Source organism: Mobula hypostoma, chromosome 2 (assembly GCF_963921235.1).
Source record: "Mobula hypostoma chromosome 2, sMobHyp1.1, whole genome shotgun sequence".
Taxonomy (NCBI): Eukaryota; Metazoa; Chordata; class Chondrichthyes; order Myliobatiformes; family Myliobatidae; genus Mobula; species Mobula hypostoma.
The window spans coordinates 169,176,913-169,200,440 of NC_086098.1; the positions used below are offsets into that span (position 1 = coordinate 169,176,913).

At 41.5% G+C, this 23,528-nt stretch overlaps 1 protein-coding gene across 1 annotated transcript in view; it reads right to left on the bottom strand.

The window, feature by feature from the left end:
* Positions 1 to 23,528, bottom strand: part of LOC134360030 (ubiquinol-cytochrome-c reductase complex assembly factor 1) — a 188,601-nt gene that overhangs the window by 138,158 nt on the left and 26,915 nt on the right. Inside the window, exons 4-5 of the mRNA XM_063074049.1 lie at positions 17,367 to 17,439; positions 8,428 to 8,485 (exon numbers count right to left, since the gene is read on the bottom strand). Of these exons, the coding sequence (XP_062930119.1) occupies positions 8,428 to 8,485; positions 17,367 to 17,439 (131 nt within the window). The remainder of the gene's footprint in view (positions 1 to 8,427; positions 8,486 to 17,366; positions 17,440 to 23,528) is intronic.

The window sequence follows — 23,528 nt, forward strand, 5'->3', positions numbered from 1 at the left end:
ATACATTAGGAACATTTCAGAAACTCTTAAGACAGGCACATGGATGATAAGCAAAATGGAGGACTATGTGGGAGGGAAGGGTTAGATTGATTTTAGAGTAAGTTACAAGGTTGCCAAAACATCATGTGCTGAAGGGCCTGTACTGTGCTGTTATGTTTTATGAAATATACATGTACAGCTATGCGTCATTGGACATGTCCTTTCAAAATAGTTGAAAATTAAACATAACACACACACAAAAGCTGGAAGAACTTAGCAGGTCAGGTAGCATCTATGGGAAAAAATAAAGAGCCCATGTTTTGGACCAAGAGCCTTCACCAAAGCCATTTATAAAGTAATCTTTAGAATGAGCAGCAACCCGTTTTTTCGGTATCTTTAAAAAAAAAGTCCAGTCATTTCATCAGCCCAGCCCCCACCACCCCACCGTCTCGTTCTCAAATAAATCACGTCACTCATTCAAAACTTTCTCACCCACAGCAGTCCACTTGCTTGACATATTGCACAGCCTTAGCCTCATTAATCAGAGATTATGGGAGGGTGAGGTAATGGAAGTGACCATTTTCTTTTTAAACTGCTGCTGTTTATTATGGTGACTGTCACGGGCTTTTCCTTACATTAACTGCTCCGCAAGCTTAACATATTGTGGCACTGATTAAAAGAAACATTCACACAGTGGTCAATTGTCACCAGAACACTCGACTAAAAATGCTCCCTTTCTCAAAAAAAATGTTAAGTCAACAATTAAATTAAAAGGAAAACATTCAGAGCCTTAATCAGAGCCATTAAAACAACCACATAAAAACAAATCGCTGCTGATTGACCAAAGATGTTTCATACAGTTTGGTATTTGGGCAGAGACTTCCTATAGGAATTAGTGGTTAAGGGACTGCCCGATAATGTTGCAATGAGACCTTCATGGCATTCACTAACTGCCTTGAGAGGAGCTCTTTGATGATGTTGGCTTGGCTAAAGTTGGTCATGGCTCAATTTGATTTTTGTTTCTGCCTCCATCACAGTTCCTGCAAAATAGCCCGACTTTTTGCTTCTTCCCCTCGCCTTTCCCATGGGGCGGCACGGTTGCATAACAGTTAGCGCAAAACTATTACAGCTCGGGGCATCGGGGCTTGGAGTTCAATTTCGGCATCCCTGTAGGTTTCTATACGGTCTCCCTGTAACTGTGTGGGTTTCCTCCGGGTGCTCCTGTTTCCTCCCACATTCCCAAGACATACTGGTTAATAGGTTAATTGGTCAATGTAAATTGTTCTGTGATTAGGCTAGGGTTAAATAGGTAGGTTGCTGGGTGGTGTGACTAATAGGGTCAAAAGGGCCAGTTCCACACCGTATTCTAAATAAAATACATAAACTGTATTTCAATATACGCGCTCTATGTTCAATAAAATGGAGGGCTATATGGGAGGGAAGGGTTAGATAGATCTTAGAGTATGCTAATAAGTCAGCACAACATCATGGGCCTGTACTGTGCTGTACTGTTCTATGTTCTATGCGATTAAACTTGGCCACAGTAATATATACTTTTGTAGATGTAGAGATTAACATTTAAAGAACTGTACAAAAGTGTTTAGAATGGCAATGTATCTATCCTCAAGCCAGTTTGTTACTCTCTGAAACCACTGCACTCAAATTTAGTAAAGTAACTATTTAGCAGACAAGCACAAAATATCCTCGTCTGTGTTCTTCAGACAAGATAATGACTTACTGATTCAAACAACTCTTTCAAAATAATGAACGCACACATTTGATCCCAGGAAAACAAGATTTCTACACACAACCCCCTACACTTCTGGAACAGCGAATACTCTCCCTCACTAATCACTGGTAATCACATTTAGCTGTAAAAAGATTCACGCCATCTTAAATGTATTACATTGGTCAGAGAATCAAGAGACTGCAAATGCTGAAATTTGGGAGTGAGGAAGAACGAGCTGCAGGAAGAATTTAGTGGATTAGGCAGTATCTGTGGAGGAGGAGAATGGAAATTAGTGCTTCGGGTTGAGATCTGTACTGGATCAGCAGGTTCAAGACAAAATTGTGACTATCTATTTCCTCCTCATATGCTGCCTGACCTGCTGAGTTCCTCTAGCAGTACTTTTTTTCATAATACTTCACTGACTTCCCATTAGGCCCTAAGACACTGGACTAAAATTAGGCCATTCGTCCCATTGAGTCTACTCCGCCATTCCATCATGGCCGATTTATTTTCCCCCTGAATCCCATTCTTCTGCTTTCTGCCCATAACCTTTGACACTCTTACTAATTAAGATTATCTCTCTCAACCCCATTCTCCCTGTAAACTTTGATGCCTTGACTAATCAAGAATCTATCAGCCTCTGCTTTTAATATACCCAGTAACTTGGCCTCCACAGCTGTCTGTGATGATGATTTCCACCCTCTGGCTAAAGAAATTCCTCCTCATATCTGTTCTTAAGGGATGTCCTTGTATTCTGAGACTGTGCCCTTTGGACCTAGACTCCCCCACTGCTGGAAACATCCTCTTCATGTCCACTCTCTCGAGGCCTTTCAAGGACTTGCACTAGTGTCACTACATTTGTTGTATATTTTGCAATATTTAAATTAACTTTTATGTTAATTTAGCTTATGCTAATTTACACCCATGTTTGTAATGTACTGTGCTGTTGCAGCAAAACAAGTTAACTTTCATGGCATTTACACCCTGTCCATGTGTCGTTCGTATGTTATGTGCTATGTTGTATGACATAGGCCATCATGACCATGATTGTTCTTGGGAAATTTTTCTTCAGAATTAGTTTGCCATTGTCTTCTTCTGTGCAGTGTTTTTACAAGATGGGTGACCTCAGCTTTGATCGGGTGGGGTGGGGGGGGGACGGCTAAGCAGGTGACCTGCAGGCTAGCAGAGAGAAGGAGCACCTTACACTTCCTTTGGTAGAGACGTATCTCCACCCCACCACCCAATGTCTTTTGTATGGCTATCATGATAAACGAACTGTTCCTGGGGACAGAACAGTTATGTTCAAACCTCACCCATACTTTTGTTCCCTCTGGACTCAGCAGCTCTTCAAGCTAGTCCCTCATCCTCTATAGTCTTGAGTTCTGTTTCTATCTATACTCCAACTGTCACCATGACCTGTTCACTGATGAGCCCTGAGGGAAGGTGGAGATACAGCTATGCCTCATCTAAATACAAGTTTTACCATGCCACCAAAGCTCACTGTATTTCTGCAAGCCCACCACCACGACCAGTCAGAGGAAGCGTCTAGCCCAAAATGTCAAAAGTTTATTCTACTCCATAGATGCTGCCTGACCTGCTGAGTTCCTCCAGCATTTTGTGAAGATTGCTTCCTTCCCAATTTAGCATCCAACATCATCTAGGTTCATTCTCCTGCATTCACCAGTCAGGCTCTCCCCAAACTTTTCCACCTCTCCCCCCTCCTTTAAATGGATTGTTAATACCTAAGGTTTGATCAATCTTCTTTTATTGCACACCCCCCTCCCCTCTATCCCATCAACTTATATACAATTATCGACATTTGTTGCCTAACATTTAAATGAGAAGCCTCAAGATATTTTACTTTGTTAAGTATGTGCTTCGAAACCCGAAGGCCGATCGAAGGTCCGGATCGAAGCCCGAAGCCCAATCGGAGGCCCGGATTGAAGCCCGAAGGCCGATCGGAGGTCCGGATCGAAGCCCGAAGGCCGATTGGAGGTCCGGATCGAAGCCCGAAGGCCGATCGGAGGTCCGGATTGAAGCCCGAAGGCTGATTTTTGCCAGTCTAATGGGGAAGTCAGGGCCTAGTGTCTGTGAACCCATGTGTCTTCTGGAGGCTGAAGAAGATGGTCTGCCCTGGAGCTAAAGGACTGTGTATGCGTGTGAATGGGTGGATGGGAGGAATGGGGCTTATTTCACTGTTGTAGCTTTGTTGCTTGGTACATTCTATTTGCTGTGTTCTGCCAAGCCTTGTGGGCACGCTATGTTGGCGCCAGAATGTGGGGTCACACTTGCAGGCTGCCCCCAGCACACCCTTGGGTGTTAACACAAATGACACATTTCACTGTATGTTATGATGTACACGTGATAAATAAATCCAAATCTGAAGTCTGAAATTTAAGCGCAACTTGCTTGTTTCTCTTTCATGAATGAAAAGCTTGTAGTTATCACTCAGTGGAGTGCTAATATCTGGGAGCAGAATCTTAAGGCACATGTTCTACTTATAGCCCAACTACTTCTCAAAGGCGAACTTGCCTCAAATGTGCTTGGAACACTGGGGCCCAGAAAACCAAGATAAATAAAGAAATCCTCTATTCTAAGCAAGCTCCATACATGAGAATTGTGACTGGATTAAAATAATCGAGTTTCTGAATGTTACCTTTGGTTCAGTTCCAGTTTTCAAAATAAGACTGGGGTCAAAATAGTCAGGGTAACAAGTGCCTAGTCATTGACAATATCAAGCAAGGAAAATTAAACCAATACACAAGTGCTTTCCTCAAGCAGAAAGGTTGATCAACACCTCCACCCACTCATCCACAACCCCCACCACTTTATCATTTCCTGACAGTCATCTTAAGATCCTGTGGATAGAGTCAACTTATGGACATGCAATCAGAATTAGGTTTAATATCACTGGTATATGCTGAGAAATTTGTCTTTGCGACAGCAGTATAATGAATACATAATAATAGAAAAATTTGAATTACAGAAAGTATATACATATTAGTTAAATTAAATAAGTAGTGCAAAAATAAAAAAAGTATGAGGTAGTGTTCATGGTTTCAATATACATTCATAATCGGATGCCAGAGCTTATAACTCTGTTTATAAGCTATCTAATGCATTTATAGGTATTTATTGTGTTTCTTTTTATTCTGTGTGCGTTCTTTATCTTATTGTCGTTTTTGTGCTGCATCAGATCTGGAGTAACAATTATTTCATTCTTGATGACTGACAGGAAATGATAAAATGGTGGTGGGGGGCTGTGGATGGGTGGGTTAGTGGGTGGAGGTGTTGATCAGCCTGAAAACACTTGTGCATTTGTGTAACTGAAATGACATTAAATAATATTGAATTGAAATGAAATTGAAATGACTTGGACTTTGAAGTAAGAAACAAAACTAGCCGTAGATCATGCTGCCGTGCCAAAACGAATGCACGGTTGAAAATTGCCCATTTAGTTTTGTAGCCGGTGTTAGAATAAAGCCCAGTTTTCAGTCTCTCACTCTCTCCCTACGATGGAAACTAGGCTGCTCACTGCCAACACCACCTGGACCTGAAGCACAGATGAAAGACGACAGAAGTGGGCAGCTGCAGTTGCGTTTTCTGGCAGCAGAGCGTACTGGGCGCAGATGGCGATGATTACCCTGGCACGCCATACTGTCAACTACGCCAGTTTACTCAGCTGCTGTCATCTGCACGCAGGAACTCCAGTCCAGCAGGCAAAAGTCAGATGGGAAAACACTTAACACTAATCAGGAATGAGAAAGTAGAAATACAAGAACAGCTTAGAAAGAAATATAGAAGCAGGCTATTAAAAATTTCTAAACACAAGAGATTCTCCAGAAGCTGGAAATCCAGAGTAATATATATATATATATATATATATATATACACACACACACAAAATGCTGAAAGAACTCAAAAGGTCAGGCAGCATCTCTGGAGGTGAATGAACAGTGGATGTTTCAGTCTGAAACCCTTCATCAGGGACTTCAATGTTCTTCATGAAGGGTCTCAGTCAAAAATGTCAACTCTTCATTCCCCTCCATAGATGCTGCCTGAGCTGCTGAGTTCCTATATTACTTTGGGTTTAAAAATTCTGTAGCTTTATGAAAAGAAAGTTAACGTGCAAACTTCTCACATCAAGTCAGGAAAAATTAACTGGGGAATAAGGGATAGAGAAATTAGAAACAGATTTTATTATCACTGCTGTATATGTCATGAATTTTGTGGCAGAAGTACAGTGCAAAGATATAAAAGAGAATGAATACCAAGGTAAAGTTCATGGATTTCCTCCAAGAGGACCACAACCTTGTGTGTCCAGAACTTATTAACCCTAACCCGTACATCTTTCCTCCAAGAGGACCACAACCTTGCGTGGCCAGAACTTATTAACCCTAACCCGTATATCTTTCCTCCAAGAGGACCACAACCTAGCATGGCCAGAACTTATTAACCCTAACCCATACGTCTTTCCTCCAAGAGAACCACAACCTTGCGTGGCCAGAACTTATTAACACTAACCCGTACATCTTTCCTCCAAGAGAACCACAACCTTGCGTGGCCAGAACTTATTAACACTAACCCGTACATCTTTCCTCCAAGAGAACCACAACCTTGCGTGGCCAGAACTTATTAACCCTAACCCGTACATCTTTCCTTCAAGAGGACCACAACCTTGCGTGGTCAGAACTTATTAACCCTAACCCGTACATCTTTCCTCCAAGAGGACCACAACCTAGCATGGCCAGAACTTATTAACCCTAACCCGTACATCTTTCCTCCAAGAGAACCACAACCTTGCGTGGCCAGAACTTATTAACCCTAACCGGTACATCTTTCCTCCAAGAGGACCACAACCTAGCATGGCCAGAACTTATTAACCCTAACCCGTGCGTCTTTCCTCCAAGAGAACCACAACCTTGCGTGGCCAGAACTTATTAACACTAACCCGTACATCTTTCCTCCAAGAGGACCACAACCTTATTGTGCTTTGGAGGCTTGCGTGCCTCAATGACCCAGAGAGCCATGCTGACCGGAGTCAGGGCTTTATGCTTTGGCTTTTGGTAGGGTCACCCATGCCAAACAGGTCAAAGGCCAGACTAAGAATGGTTCACCAGTTCTCAGGTTCGGGGGTTAAGCTCAGGGTTAATGACCCTGACTGGTAAAACAAAGCTGTTACAGAAACAGCAATGAAGAATCCTCCCTCATCTGAGTGCAGCAGTATTCCTGAGTCTCCACCCTGGGTTTGCATGGCTGACAGCAGTGAAAACTGAGAGGAAGCTCCTAACATGTTGAAGCAAGGCCAGAGATGCAGGACCTTCACTGCTGCCCTAAACAACAATGGCATAACAAGCAGTAAATAAAAACAACAGGAATTCTGCAGATGCTGGAAATTCAAGCAACATACATCAAAGTTGCTGGTGAACGCAGCAGGCCAAGCAGCATCTATAGGAAGAGGCGCAGTCGACGTTTCAGGCCGAGACCCTTCGTCAGGACTAACTGAAGGAAGTAAATAAGTTAGTTCATAGGTTTCATGTACTGTATTAAATAAAAAATAACTATTCAAAGTATTAAACAAATTGTTTGTGCCCATCTCCATGGAAGGCAAAGGAAAACCTCTGGAAATAGTGAAGAATATTGAATGTTGAACCAGAAGTATTAGTTTCGCAAAATCTTTCACTTAATTATTAAGTGGCATGGTATTGTAGCAGTATGAGCAATGTTTTACAGTGCCAGCTGTTAGATCTGGATTCAATTTCCACCACTGTCTGTAAGGAACTTGTTTGCTCTCCCTGTGGGCACGTGGGTTTCTTCCTGGGGCCATGGGTTCCCCTACATTCCAAAGATATACATTTAGGGTTAGGGTTAATAAGCTCTGGGTTTGTTGACACCAGAATCATGGTGATACTTGCAGGATATCCCCAACGCATCCCTGACACAAGCAACACATTTCACTGTGTACCGATGTGCACGTGACAAATAAAGTTAATCTTCATCTTTAATCTTCAGAATAGCATCCAAAGATTTTGAAAGAAGCAACAAAGATCGTGAATACATGGTTTACGATTCTTTAATAGCCCAGATTCTACATGGCTCCCACGGAATGGAACATAACAAATGTAAGTCTATTGTTTAGAAAGGAGAGAGAGATTAAATACCATAGGTACGTACCGATCAGTACGAGGGAAAATTCTAGGATTTATTCTTATTGAAATGGTAGCAGGAAGAGTTGAAGCAAAAATCATAATGAGGAATGTGCAGGATTGATATAGAATTATGAAATGAAAATTGTTTTTGACAATAATTTACCCAGGTCTTTGAGATGTGGAAAAAAACTGGAGCAGGGTTATGGGGAGAACTTGCAAGTTCCACACAGACAGCATCCAAGGACAGGATCGAATTTGAGTCACTGGATTTATGAGGTAGCAGTAACCAAACCCTACGCCATGCATCCAACAGTGAAACCCTGGAATTCTACGCCCTTGGGCTGTGGAGCTGGTATCATTGGCTGTAGTCACAACACAGACTGATGAATATTTGGACATGAAAGGAATGAAGGGACATGTGGTTGTTAAAGGGAAGTGGTGCTGAGATCAAAGCCCAACCACAAATTAAATAAATAGTTAGAACAGGTGTAAACAGACCAGCAGCCTCCTACTTCTTCACACTGGACTCTTTGCAAGATCCTTACAATATTTCAACACTAGTTTACTCACCAGACGTGAAGCTGTGTGACCAGAAACCACGAGCTCAGTGTGTCTGACAAACTGCATCCTGCATGCAAACAGAAACACAGTTATTTCAGCTTAACAAAAAAAAACAAAAACCCAAGTTTAGAGCTTTATCCTAGCCAAACCAGAAAAGGACTCTTCCTAAGAACTGATCTACACTGTGGCCACTTTATTAGGGATTTGTTAATGCATATATCTGATCAGCCAATCATGTGGCAGGAACTCAATACATAAAAGCATGTAGGCATGGTCAAGAGGTTTAGTTGTTGTTCAGACCAAATGTCAGAATGGGCAAGAAATGTGATCTAAGTGACTTTGACTGTGAAGTGATTGTTGGTGCCAGATGGGGTGGTTTGAGTATCTGAGAAACTGCTGATCTCCAGACACTTTCATGCACAACAGCCTCTAGAGTTTACAGAGAATGGTGCAAAAAACAAAAGACATCAAATGAGTGACAATTCTGAGGTGAAAATGCCTCGTTAGCGAAAGAGGTCAAAAGTGAACAGCCGGACAGGTTCAAGCTGAACGGAAGGCGACAGTAATTCAAATAGACACGCGTTACAGCAGTGGTGTGCAGAAGAGCATCTCTGAATGCACAACACATCAAACCCTAAAGCGGATGGGCTACAGCAGCAGAAGGTCACAAACATACACGCAGTGACCACTTTATTAAGTTCAGGGGTTACCTATTTAATAAAGTGGGCACTGAGTGTTTAATAAAGTGTCCTGGCAATCAGTGGAAAGCGCATGATAGGAGCTCCCTTTGTCTTGAAACATGCTTTTGGAAATGAGACTTTGAAGTAACTAACAACCTGTTTATGTTAGAAGCAAAAAATTGGTTTTCCTACCTTCTATGCGGGATTCAACATTTCATGATTGGTACAGGAAGGGTATTAGGAGCTTTGAAGATCTTTTCATAAGTAATCGTTTTGCAACTTTTCAACAACTGTCTGTAAAGTTTAACCTACCTAATACTCATTTCTTTAGAAATCTTCAAATTAGACATTTCATTAACCCCTTAATATCAAACTTTTCTGAGATGCCTGAGAAGAACGTTGTGGACCTGTTTCTTTGTATTAATCCATTGGGTAAAGGTTTAATATCTGCTATTCGGGATAAGTTAGTGATCTTGAGGTGTGTCCCCTTTGATAAAATTAGAACTGCCTGGGAGCATGATTTAAATATTTCCTTACCTGATGCGGTTTGGGATTCAATTCTTAAGTCAGTTAACTCAACCTCTTTATGTGCTCGCCACTGCCTTTTGCAGTTTATGATTGTACACAGGGCTCATATATCTAAAATTAACTTATCACGGTTTTACGCTGACATTAGTTCCATTTGTGATAAGTGTAAAGGGAGTGAGGCTTCTCTTATCCATATGTACCAGGCCTGTCCTAGTCTAGGGAAATTCTGGAGAGAAGTTTTTTCAACTCTATCCCATATTCTTAATTGCCACTTAGAACCTAACCCTCTGATTGCTCTTTTTGGCACTTTGGGGGAAGTAGACATGCACTAAACGTCGAACATTATCTTTTGCCTCTCTCTTGGCTAGATGGTTAGTTCTTCTTAGGTGGAGAGATGCTGCCCCACCCACTCATGCTCAATGGCTCAGTGATATTACGTCCTGCTTAGACCTTGAAAAGATTCATTATTCACTTCTTAATTCAGACATAAAAGTTTCATAAGGTGTGGGGACCTTTTCTTGAATACTTTCATAACTCCTCTTTAGATTAAGTTTATCCTTTTTTTTGTACTACAATCCCTTACTTTCAGCTTTTTTTGCTGTAAATTTTACGGTTTTTTGTTGTGAATTACATTATAGTTTTGGTAGTTGGCATTATATTTACTTTTTTTATATATACTTACAGCTCTGTGGGGTTGAATGCTCCGATTCATTTTTCTTTTATACATAGAAATGGTTGGCCTGGGTTTTATAGAGGGAGGGTGGGGAGGACACTAATTTTATATGAACTTATTTTGGGTGCTTTATCCTTATTGTTATGAATTATATATTGGACACGTTTGTTTTGCACTGTATAAATCTCCATTTTGTTGATGGTTTTGTAGAAGGGCATAAAAAAATTAATTTAAAAAAAGAAGCAAAATTGGGGAAATAACTCAAAGTGAGGAAACCATAATATTGGTTATTGAGTGGAGGAATGAGGCAGGACCAGCTAGTGTGTAATGCCATGTAGATTAAATGCCCTGATCAGCTAAACACAGAACCAGAATGTCCCAAACTGAAAGCCATTGCAATGGAGAGTGACAATCAAGGAACAGGTATAATCAAATTCCTACTTGGTTTCGGTTAGACAAATTTCAAAGTAAATTTAGTATCAAAGTACGTATATGTCACCATACTGTATACTACCCTGGGATTCATTTTCCTACAGGCATTCAAAGAAACACAATAGAATTAATGACAGTAATAACCCAAAGCTAGAATTATGATACAGGAAGACCTAGATAGGGTGGATGTGGAGAGGATGCTTCCTATAGTAGGGAAGTTTTGGACCAGAGGGCACAGCCTTAGAACAAAGTTGAAGAGAAATTTCTTTAGCCAAAGGGTGGTGAATCTGTGGAATTCATTGCCACAGACGGCTATAGATGCCATCATTGGGTGTATTTAAAGCGAAGGTTGTTAGGTTCTTGATTAGTAAGGATGGCAAAGGTTATGGGGAGAAGGCAGGAGAATGGGGTTGAGATAGAAAATAAATCAGTCAAGGAGGCAAAGAATATAAGGTCAGTAAAGGAGGTAAAGAGTTGACAATTCAGGCTAAGAGCCTTCATCAGTACTAGGTCTCAGCCCGAAACTTCGACTCTTTATTCATTTCCATAGACGCTGCCTGACCTGCTGAGTTCCCCCAGCATTGTGTGTGTTGCTCTGAATCTCCAGCATCTGCAGAATCTCTTGTGCTTATGTGCTGCAATAAATGGTCAAGGCTTCAATACAAACTCACAGCTCCATCACCTAAAGAGGTAAGGGCTTTGCTGTTCTGAGTTCCCTCTAAACCGTGAACTCCGTGAAAGTGAAAATCCACTGACTTTTCTTCACTAGTTGATAGGTCCAGACATGAGAGCTCCCTACCAACAGCACATTGAGAGGGCCTTCACAGGACCGGAACTGGTCTGACTCAAAACAGCAGCTGACCAAAGTAAACTCATTGATAAAATTCATGAGAGGCACCAAGAGGATAAGCCAATTCTGTACCCATATAGCCAAATTTCTCTGGATCAAATGCCTCTCGACTTTCTTACCATGGGCAACATTATCAAAGGTCTTAATAAAATCCATATATACCACATCCACTACTCTAAATGTGCTTTGTCACATCCTCAAATTCAATCAGGTTCGTGAGGAACAACCAGCCCCTCACAAAGCCATGCTGACCATCTCTCATCAGACTATGCTTCTCTGAACACTTGTAAATACTGTCTCTGAGTATCTTCTCCAGTAATTCGCCGACAACTGAACTAAGACTCACAGGTTTATCCTTACTCCCTTCCTTGAACAAAGGAATAACATTTGCCACCCTCCAATTATCTGGTACTACTGCAGTGGTCCCTGAGAACATATCGACCATTGTCAAAGACACAGCAATCTATTCCCTCGCTTCCCATAGTAACCTGGGATATATCACATTTGGCCCAGGAACTAATCTATCCTAATGGTTTTCAAATCTATGAAAAGTCATACATTTTTCACTTAATGTTTTTGATCTAATGGTTTTCAAATCTATTTAAAGTCATCAGGTCAGGCAGGATCTATAGAGGGAATAAACAGCTGGGGTTCGGCCCAGAATATTTTCTTTTTATTTCGCTCCATTGATGCTGCCTAACCTGCTGAGTTCTTCCAGCATTTTGCGTGTGTTACTACCAACTCTTTGTCTGGCTGGTATAGGGGGAACTATAACAGGGAGGTAATAAAAAGAAACTATAGTCAAGAACCATACATAAGTTTGCATTGTAGAAATAAAACAGTGCAGATTAACCCCTCAGATACCTCTTGGAAATTTTCCCTCCAAAAATTCCCTTTGATTCTGGGGGCATAAGCAATTATGCTCAAGGGCGCTACTCAAGTGCTACACAAGGACAGTGTGTGACATCTTCTAAAGTCTAAATGGCTTGTCACGGCCACTGCAAAATTTAATAATAAAGGCAACTTGGGCACAGGAGTCAGAGCGCTTAAGGCTGCTGACAAATAAGAGAAATTGGAATGGAGGGATGCAGTCATTATAAAACCACAGGAAGGTGTTCAGAACACAAAATGACGTTAACCTCATAAGTCATTGCAAAACCAAATGGTGATATCTCTTGGGTCTTAAAAAAAACTGTTTGATTTCTCAGGATGTAGAAATGAAAGGTAATATTATACAGGAATGGTGAAATTAATTAGTAAAGCAGTCATGTGGATCAAGCACTGTGCAATTCTTCGACACCAGGCCAATTCTGTGCTTTATCCTAACACAGCCTTGCTTTCTCTTGGCCTCTGTTACCTAATGCTGGTAAAAGAAAGGTGTGTTTCTTTACAAGGGACCATGCAAGGACACTGCAACTGCAAGGCTCAATTTAGAGAAGGTTCCTCTAAAGCTGCCACTCTTAATATTTCCGTCAGTAGCTCTAGGCATTTATCCAGAGTCGAAGACAGTGCCAACTTTAATCCCCTGGTCCACACTTACTTAGCCCTCGAATTAGACGAATTGGATCATGCCAGCAGTTAGCTGGGCTTGTTTGCTTTGAAGTAAAAGAGGGTGATAGGAGATGTGAAAGAGGTGCATGACTGACAAAAGTGATGTGTGATAATTTAGGGAGGGGTGCTGCTATGGGAAGAATTAGGAGGAAGCATTTATTATTTATTTAAAGATACAATATGGAACAGGCCCTTTTGGTCCAATGAGCCACGTTGCCCAGCAACCAACCTATTTAACACTAACCAAGCAAAGGACAATTTACAATGACCAATTAACCTACTAACAGGTACGTCCTTAGACTGTGGGAGGAAACCAGAGCACCTGGAGAAAACCCACATGGCTCACAGGGATAACATATAAACTCCTTACAGACTGCGCCGGAACTGAACCTTGAACTCTAAACACCCCAAACTGCAATAGCATTGCGCTAACCGCAACACTAACATGGTGCCCTGTTCTGAACTGGAGAGCGACTCTAACCTGAAACTCACTGCTGGGAGGTAATGGATAACAAGGCAAAAAGGGCTTGTGAAAGGAGAACCAGATAGGCACTTGATGGGAGAAATTGAACTTCTAGGTCTACAGAGTAAGGATTAAGGATCAACTTTACATTAACATGCATTAGGAATTTGTTGTGGTGTATTGGTCAGGGCATGACATACAACAATAAACATTCAATAACTATAAGGAATAAAGAATTACATTAAATATAAAGTTAGAGGTTAAAGTACAGATATGGAATAAAATGTGCATCTATCAGCATGAATTTACAATGTAAATAGCATTATAATGAGTGGTTTAAAGTATTTACAGTACAATGTAGTGATGGGGGTAATAGAAGGGTGGGGGATAGCTAGAATGGTTGATCAGATTAACTGTCTGGGGGAAGAAACTTTTAAAATGGTGTGAAGCATTTATATTTAATAGCCCTACAGCACTTTCTCGAAGGGAGATTTTGGAAAAGGCAGTTTGCAGGGTGGGTAGTGTCCACAGTAATTTTTTCCACCCACTCCTTTGTCCTGGACACATATGAGTCCTGCAGAGATGGTAGACTGCAGCCAATGATCTTTTCTGCGGACCTGGCAGTTTGCAGTAATGTTCATATACTGTGAGAGGATGCTGCACCAAACCAGACAGTAATGGCTGATGTGAGGATGCTCTCTGTGACGGAAGTGTAGAATTACAGCAGAATACTCTGCGAGGATGGTTAAGTATTCAAATCATATTCAACACACTCTTTGCTTCATCGCTGACACACAGTTTTCAGGTTCATAGTGAAATCAGGGCCACTGGCTGGGAAACAAGGAAGTCAACTGGCACCGTCCAACCCTAAAACTGCACCCCAATTAAGTCTAAACCTTTGAGGAGTGTGAGGGATTCAAAGGGAGAGACAGGCAGACATCAGTGTTATAATTTGATTTATCTTATTTATAGTTCTTTTAGGTAACAAGCCTTTTGGCTGGATAGTCAATTTAATCCTTTGCAACACACACAAAATGCTGGAGAAATTCAGCAGGTCATGTAGCATTTATAGAAACGAATAAACAGCTATTTTGAGCCAAGAACAACCTTCTTCAGTACTGGAAGGGGGAAGACACCAGAATAAGATGTGTGGGGAGGGGGGGAGGAGGAGGATAGCTGGAAGGTGATAGGTGAAGTCAGGTGAGTAGGAAAAGTAAACGGCTAGAGATGAAGGAATCTGATATGAAAGGAGAGTGGACCATAGGAGAAAGGGAATGAGGAGGGGACACAGGAGGAGGTAATAGACAAGTGAGAAGAGGTAAGAAGCCAGAGTGGGGAATAGAAGAGAGGAGGAGAGAAACTTTTTTTTAAAGCAGAAGGAGAAATCGTTATTCATGTCATCAGGATGGACGCTACCCAGATGAAATACTAAATACTCTAACTTGAGGGTGGCCTCATCTTGGCACAAGAGAACACCATGAACTGACACGTCTACTGAACATGCTCCCACAGTGCTTTTAGCGGATGCAGTGGAGATGCTCGACAAAGCAGTGCCCCAATTTATGATGGGTCTCACCAATGTAGAGGAGTCTGCCTCGGGAGCACTGGACACAATAGACAATGGACATAAACAGTTGACATTTCAGACCCTTCATCAGGACTAGGTCTCAGCATGGAACATCGACTGTTTATTCCTCTTCATAGATCCTGTTTAAGTTCTCCAGTATGTTGTATGCGTTACTCAGAAATAAATTAGTTTGGATAGCTCCATGGGAAGAAACTCCTTCACAAAGAGTCTACTGAATTATTGATCAAACAGAATTCAAAGGGTATTTCTAAAAAGCACACTGTATCCTACTGTGATGGGGTCACAAAGCCATCAAAACGCGTTGCAGTCTTCAAAGAATTAAGGTAGGAGGGTCCACTGAGGGTGGGTGAAACTAGAACAAAAGGTCATAGGTTATGGGTAAAAGGTGAAATAATTAAAGGGGTCCTGAGGAGAAACTTCTTCAATCAGGTGATGGTGCAAATATTGGATGAGCTGCCAGTGAAGCGATGGATGTGGGTTCGAATGCCACATTTAAGAGAAGTTTGAATAGGTACGAGGATGGGAAGGATGTGGAGGGCTATGGTCCAGATGCAGGTTGATGGGACTAGGCAGCTTAACAGTTTGGCACGAGGGGCCTGATTTTGGACGGTCACCCTGTCTTTCTCTCTATTTCTTTGCTTGTACAACATGCCCAACCTGAACCCAATTGGTTTGAATCCATTCATCCAATCCAAACTCAACTAACAAATTTGAACCACACTGGGGTTCAGTCCAAGAGCCCTTCTCAAAAAGGAGCTCCTTCCCACATGCATCACGTAGACATGGATTTAAAAAAAGGAGGGTTAACAGTAGCCAAACGACATAAAAGAGTTCAATATCCACAACCCAAATTCTCAGGAGTCCCACCAAATGTTTTCAATGTTACAAAGTAACTCCAAAAAAGGAAGAAAAAGTGTAAGTGACTTTTCCTGACCTTGTTTTCATTGCCTGCTTGGCTGCAACACAGTTCTCTGCAGGAATTCTATCTCGTAAGAAACTTTAGGAACAGGAAGGGATGATTAGCCCAGCAGGCCAGTGCTCTTTTCATGAATCAAACCTACTGATCTGGCCATGCATTGAGTGCCTCATTCCCTTCCTACTCTGAAACGATTCCAAGTGGCTCTTCCACTTCACTGCTCCATGGCCTTTTCAGGTATCCCATCCACATCTTGGAAATGGGAGACTGTGCTTGAAATCTCTCTTGAAAATCCAAATTTTTAAAACTTGCCCTTGAAGGTTAAAGAGGAACTCAGCAGGTCAGATAGCATCTACGGAAAGGAATAAACAGTCAAAGTTCAGGTCGAGAACTTTCATCAGGACTGCCAGTCCTGAAGAAGGTTTTCAACTCAAAATGTCAAACTATTTATTCCTCTCCATAGATGCTGTCTGACCTGCTGAGTTCCTCTTTAACCTTCAAGCGCGTGTTTTAAAAATTTGGATTTCCAAGTCAGATTTCAAGCGCAGTCTCCATTTGCAAGATGTGGATGGGATATCTGGATAAACCAATGAAGCAGTGAGGTGCTCTACTGCCTCTCACTTTATTACTCAGAGAAGTCTCTTCCCTCTCCTTTTAATTTCAAAAGTAGTTGAACATGTGCTTGTGCCTCTATGCAGGCCACCCTGAGTTACCATACTCCAACTTATCGACACCCATTACATATGAATGAACTCCCAAAATATAGCTAAATTCAAAAGTTCAAGATATGTTCTTTCCTACAACCATCAGAAATAGCTTCCTTTCTTTCTCAATTTTTAGTAAATATTCCCTTTTAATCAGTCTTATGTGCTTTTGTAGCCATTCATTGCAATACTGCTTGGGTTACCACAGCATACCTTTGCTTACTTTTCCAACTTATGTACAAAGTCAACTTATGAACGACTATAAAAACAGAACCCATTCGTTACCTGGGGACAGCCTGTGCTGATTTTGGCCATCCACTTAATCCATTAATATCTTAGTAATTTTAAGCTTCCATTATATTGTAAAAGACAGGAAACCATTGTAACTGGGGGCTTTCTTTCAGCATTATACCTTAGATTGTTTGACATTGGTAGAATGGGATATGACTTTGGATCTCAGGAGACAATTTCAAAATGCAACTCTATATACTGAATTAATAAAAAGGCAAGTATTAAATAGAGCCTAGGTTAATATGCTACAGAGCCCCTTTGACTGTACATACTTTCAAAGATTTCTTCGTAGTCTATTTTCTCCACACAGCACGTGTACATGCGTAGACCAGCAATCTTAATTTTCTGCAAAAAGAATACATTGGAAGAAAGTTGATAAGTGAAAAATTAAGATGGAAGAGAAACAGACTGCCAGAAATTTACAGCGTTGTCACTTCACGTGTAGTCTATAGGAGATCGGTTTTATTGTGCAGCTTGTGATTAAGCACACTAGGGGAATGGCAACTCTGGATTGGGTGTTGTGTCATGAACCAAGTTTGACTAGGGAGCTTAAGGTAAAGGAGCCCTTAGGAGTCAGTGATGATAATATAATGGAATTTACCCTACAGTTTAAGAGATAAAAGATAAAGTTAGATGTATCAGTATTACAATGGAGTAAACAGAATTACAGACGCATGAGGGAGGAGCTGGCCGAAGTTGTCTAGCAGGGATGACGACAGAACAGTTCTGGAGTTTCTGGGGGCAATTCAGAAGATACAGAAATCGGTACATCCCATAGATGAAGTAGTATTCTAAAGGGAGAATGAGGCAATATTGGCTGACAAGGGAAATCAAAAACAGCATTAAAAACAAAAGAGAAGGCAAATAATATAGCAAAAATTAATGGGAAATTAGAGGGAATCTTTTAAAAACCAACAGCAGGGAACCAAAAAAAAGCATGAGTCAGAAGATGAAATATCAAGTTTTTATCAGAGGATACTAGGTCTTTTTTTCAGATATATAAAGAACAAAGGAGAGTCAAGAGTGGATAATGGACCGCTGGAAGATCCTGCTGGAAAGGCAGTAATGGGAAAACAAAGAAATGGCAGACAAACTTATTAAGAATTTTGTGACACTAGCAGCATGCCAGAAATTTGAGTGTCAGGTGGCAGAAGTCAGTCTAGTTACTATTACTAAGGAGAAGGTGCTTGGGAAGCTGAAAGGTCTGAAGGTAGATGAATCACCTGGACCAGATGGACGACACTCCAGGATTCTGAAAGAGGTGGCTGGAGAGATTATAGAGGCATGAGTAATGATCTTTCAGGAATCACTAGATTCTGGAATGGTTTCATAGGACTGGAAAATTGCAAATGTCACTTTACTCTTTAAGGAAGGGAGGGAGAAGAAAGGATATTATTGGTCAGTTAGCCTGACTTCAGCTGTTTGGAAGAAGTTGGAGTCCATTATTAAGGATAAAGTTTCAGGGTACTTGGAGGCATATGATAAAGCAGCCCAAAGTCAGCTTGGTTTCCTTAAGGGGAAATCTTGCCATACAAATCTGTCGGAAATCTTCAAACAAATAACAAGCAGGATAGACAAAGGAAAATCAGTGGATGCTGTTTACTTGGATTTTCAGAAAGCCTTTGACAAGGTGACACATAAGGCTGCTTAACAGGAAATATACTAGCATAGGTAGAAGACTGGCCAACTGGCAGGAGGCAAAGAACTGGAATAAAGAGGGCCTATTTTGGTTGGCTGCCAGTGACTAGTGGTGATATGCAAGGGTCAGTATTGGAACCACTTATTTTCACATTTTAAGGCAATGATTTGGATGACAGAATTAATGACTTTTGTGGCCAAGTTTGCAGACAAAGATAGGTAGAGGGCGGGCAGTTTTGAGGAAACAGGAAGTCAGCAGAAGAATTTGGACAGATTGGGAGAATGAGCAAAGAAATGGCAGACAGAAGAGTGTAGGGAAGCATATGGTTGTGCACTTTGGTAGATGGAATAAAGGCAGAGTCGTTTTTCTAAATGTAGAGAAAATTCTAAACTCAGAGGTGCAAAAGGACTTGAAAGTCCTCGTGCATAATTCTTTAATAGTTAACTTGCAGATTGAGTCAGTGGTAAGGCAGACAAATGCAATGTTAGCATTTATTACAAGAGGACTAGAATATAAGAGCAAGGATGTGGTGCTGAGGATTTATAAGGCATTGGTTAGACCACACTTGGAGTACTGTGAGCAGTTTGGGGCTCCTTATCTAAGAAAAGATATACTGGCATTGGAGAGGGTCCAGAGGAGGTTCATGAGAAAGATTCCGGGATTTGAAAGTGTTAACCTATGAAGATCGTTTGACGGCTCCGGACCTTTATTCTCTGTAATTTAGAAGAATGGGGAGGATCTCATTGAAGCGTATTGAATATTGAAAGGCCTAGATAGAGTGTATGTGGAGATGTTCCTTGTAGTGAGTCCAGAACCAGATGGCACAGCCTCAGAATAAAGGGACGTCCATTTAGAACAGAGGTGAGAAGGAATTTCTTTAGCCAGAGGGTGGCGAATCTGTGAAATTCGTTGCCACGGACGGCTGTGGAGGCCAAGTCACTGGGTATATTTAAAACGGAGGTTGATAGGTTTTTGATTAGTCAGGGTGTCAAAGGTTACAGAGAGAAGGCAGAAGAATGGGATTGAGAGAGATAATATATCACCCACTATGGAAATGGCAGAGCAGACATAATGGGGCACATGGCCTAATTCTTCTCCTAGGTCTTATGATCTAAATGAGCCTTGCTTAACCCAATAAACTTAACACAAGGATTTTATATAATTATCTATAGTCGGTCACCAACATCAGCTCTTAGAACACAGAACAGCATAGGAGCAGGCCTTTTGGCCAATCACATCCACATGTAGCCACTGTAAGCGGAGTTAATATGAGAAAAATTTAGTGCAGTTTTCTTTGTACAAAGCTCACTACAAACTGTTCTTCCCTTTCCAGCAGCTTCATTCCCCCATGTAAATAATCTGATACTTGAGGAATTGTGGCAGTGTTTATGCAGGTGGGTCTAAAGTGAACGAGAGGAGCTGGTTCTCAGGTTGTAATGAAATGTAGGGAAGAGGGGCCATTCAGCCCTTAAAGATAAGTGTTATTTGTCACTAAGATTATCTATATTTGTCACATGCATATCAAAGTGATCAAAACAGACAGTGAAATGTCTCCTTTCTGTCAAATCGAATCAGTGTTGGGCAGCCCACAAGCATCACCACGCCGGGTGCCAACATAGCATGTTCACAACTCACGAGCCAACATACGTCTTTGGAATGTGGAAAGAAACCGGAGCACCAAGAGGAAACCTGTGCAGTCAGAGGGTGGCACGGATTCTTAGTGGTTAGAACAATACAGCACAGCACAGTACCAGTGAAGTGTACTTCATCCCTTCCGTCATCAGATTTATGAACAATCAGTGAACATTATCTCATTATTTGTCTTTATTTTGCAGTTTATTCTAATTTATAAGTCTGGAACTGTAACTGCTGCCACTAAATAACATATGCCTGTGATAATATACCTAATTCTGATTCCTATCAGATCCATAACCCATCTGGGTATAATTTTGTTTATATTTCCCATTTATTAAGTCTCCTCACCATTGAATAAAGCCTTTAGATTTTTACAAAAGATTTCCTTTAATACTTTGTTATTTCTAGATTCTTCTGTAAGCCTCTCTTTTACTTCTTGGCTGATTCTGCCTTGGAGATGGTGAACGCAGCAGACGTTCATTTTCCATCCAGTTAAAAATATATCCTAACATACAAAGTAAAGAATGAACACAAGTTTGCCATTTTGAATAGGGAAGGAGGAACTTGGGACTACATAGCTCCTCTCTATTAAAAGCCTTTCACAAGAGGTTGTTGCCTGGGTTAGAGGATATTAGTTATCAGGAGAGGTTGGACAAATGGCTTGTTTTCTATAAAGCTTTAGAGGCTGAGTGGGGGCCAGATACAAGTTTATAATGCATACATAGGCTAGATGATCAGGATCTTTTCCCCAGGGAAGAGATGTCAAGTAATAGAAGTTAAACACAAGAGATTCTGCAGGTGCTGGAAATCTTGAGCAACACACAGAACATGCTAGAGGCACCTGCAAGTTTAAGAATCCGGGGCCAAAGACTAGAGACCTGGAGGCAGCCTGTCCTGGGGTTTGAGGCTTGTGTGAATGAGTGGTTGGGAGGGGAGGAAAAGGGGCTTGTTTTGCTCTGGTCTTCTTTTGTTCTGTTGCTGCTTGTGTTCTGTACTGTGTGTTGTGTTGAACACTGTAAGCATGCGATGGAATGTGTGGCAACACTTATGGGCTGCCACCACCACACCCTTTGATCTGTTGGTTGTTAATGCAAAAGGTGCATTTCACGGTATGTTTTGATGTACATGTGGTAAACAAATCTGAATCTGAGCTCAGCAAGTCCTGATGCAGGGTCTTGGCCTGAAATGTCAACTGTTTATTCCTCTCCTGGTGCCTGATTTGCTGATTTCCTCCAGCATTCTCTGCATGTTGCTCAAGTATTAGTGGACATGCATTTAACATGAGGTGGCAAGTTTAAAAGAACTGAATGGGACAAGCTCCCCCCCCCCCCCCCCACAAAGAGTGTTAGGTGCCTTGAGTGAACGGCCTTGGCAAGAGACGGGAAGCAGACACGACTGTGGTGTTTAAGAGGTTGTTAGACATACACGATTATGGACAGATAGGAATTATGTGCAGACACAAAAGATTTAGTTTAGTTCAAAGTTCAAAGGAAATTTATTATCAAAGTACATATATATGTCACCATATACAACCCTGAGATTTGTTTTCTTGTGGACATATTCAAGAAACATAATAAATCAAAGAAAGACCGCACCCAACAGGACAGACAACCAATGTGCAAAAGACAACAAACTGTGCAAATACAAAAAAAAGAAATAATAATCATAAATAAATAGGCAATAAATATCAAGAGCATGAGATGAAGAGTCCTTGAAAGTGAGTTCAGAGGTTGTGGGAACAGTTCAACAGTGGGGCAAGTGAAATTGAGTCAAGTTATCCCCTCTGGTTCAAGAGCCTAATGGCTATGGGGTAATAACTATTCCTGAACCTGGTAGTGTGGGTCCTGAGGCTCCTGCACCTTCTTCCTGATGGTAGCAGCAAGAAGAGTGTATGACCGAATGGTGGGGCCCCTTAATTCATCATCGTGTAATTGCCCCATTCCTATCACCCTCTCACTTTATCTCCTTTCCTGCCCATCATCTCCCCTTGGTGCTCCTTCCCCTTCCCTTTTTTCTGTCCTCTCCTATCAGATTCCCCCTTCTCCAGCCCTTATCTCTTTCACCAATCAACTTCCCAGCTCTTTAATTCACCCCTCTCCCCTCCCAGTTTCACCTATCACCTGCCTCCTTGTAATTCTTCATCCCCTCCCTCCCACATTCTTGCTCTGATTTCTCATCTTTTCCAGTCCCGATGAAGGTTCTTGGTGCGAAACATCGACTGTTTACTCTTCAGCATAGATGCTGCCCTACCTGTTGAGTTCCTCCAGCACTTTGTGTGTGTGCGTCTTGCTTGGATTTCTAGCATCTGCAGATTTTCTCATCTGTGCTTCATTCCTGGGTGTACTGTTTAGCCAATGCTGTCCCAGCAAGCAGAAATAGTGCTTCTCTATCTCTATCAGAGATTCCCAACCTTTTTTACGCCATGGACCCCTAGCATTGAATGGGGTGTCGGTGGACCCCAGTATCTGATCTATATCATTACAGCATAACATGCAAGTTACCTGGATAGAAACTGGCCTCACTATCCAGGCTATGCTCTCTTCTCGGTACTACCATCGGGCTGGAGTTACAGGAGCCTTAGGTCCTACACCACCAGGTTCAGGCAAGGCTATTCAAAGATCAAAGCAATTTTATTATCAGAGTACGTATGTCACCGTTTTCTTCCAGTCATTCATCGTGGATACAAAGAAACACAACAGAGTGAATGAAAAGTCCACACACAACAAAGAGGGACAACCAACCAGTATGCAAAAGAGAACAAATTGTGCAAATACAAACAAGAAAAACAAAATAATAATAATAAATAATATTGAGAGCATTACCCTACAACTCTGAACTGATTCTACAACCAACAGATTCACTTTCAAGGACCTTTTATAACTCATGTTCTCAGTATTGTTTGTTTGGTAATTTATTTTTATTTGCAGTTTGTCTTCCTTTCTGCAACTCATTCTCAATGTTCTTTTATTTGCACATTTTGTCTTCATTTTCACATTGGTTGTTTGTTAGTCTTCTCCATGAGTGGGTATAGCCGCAGGGCAGAGGAGGCTTGAGATCAGACTTCCTTCTCCTAGATGCACTGCCAGCCACAGCTAACGAGCCCCATCTGCCCGAAAGAACTGGTTTTAAGGCGCCAGTAACCCACCTCCTTCTGTCAGTG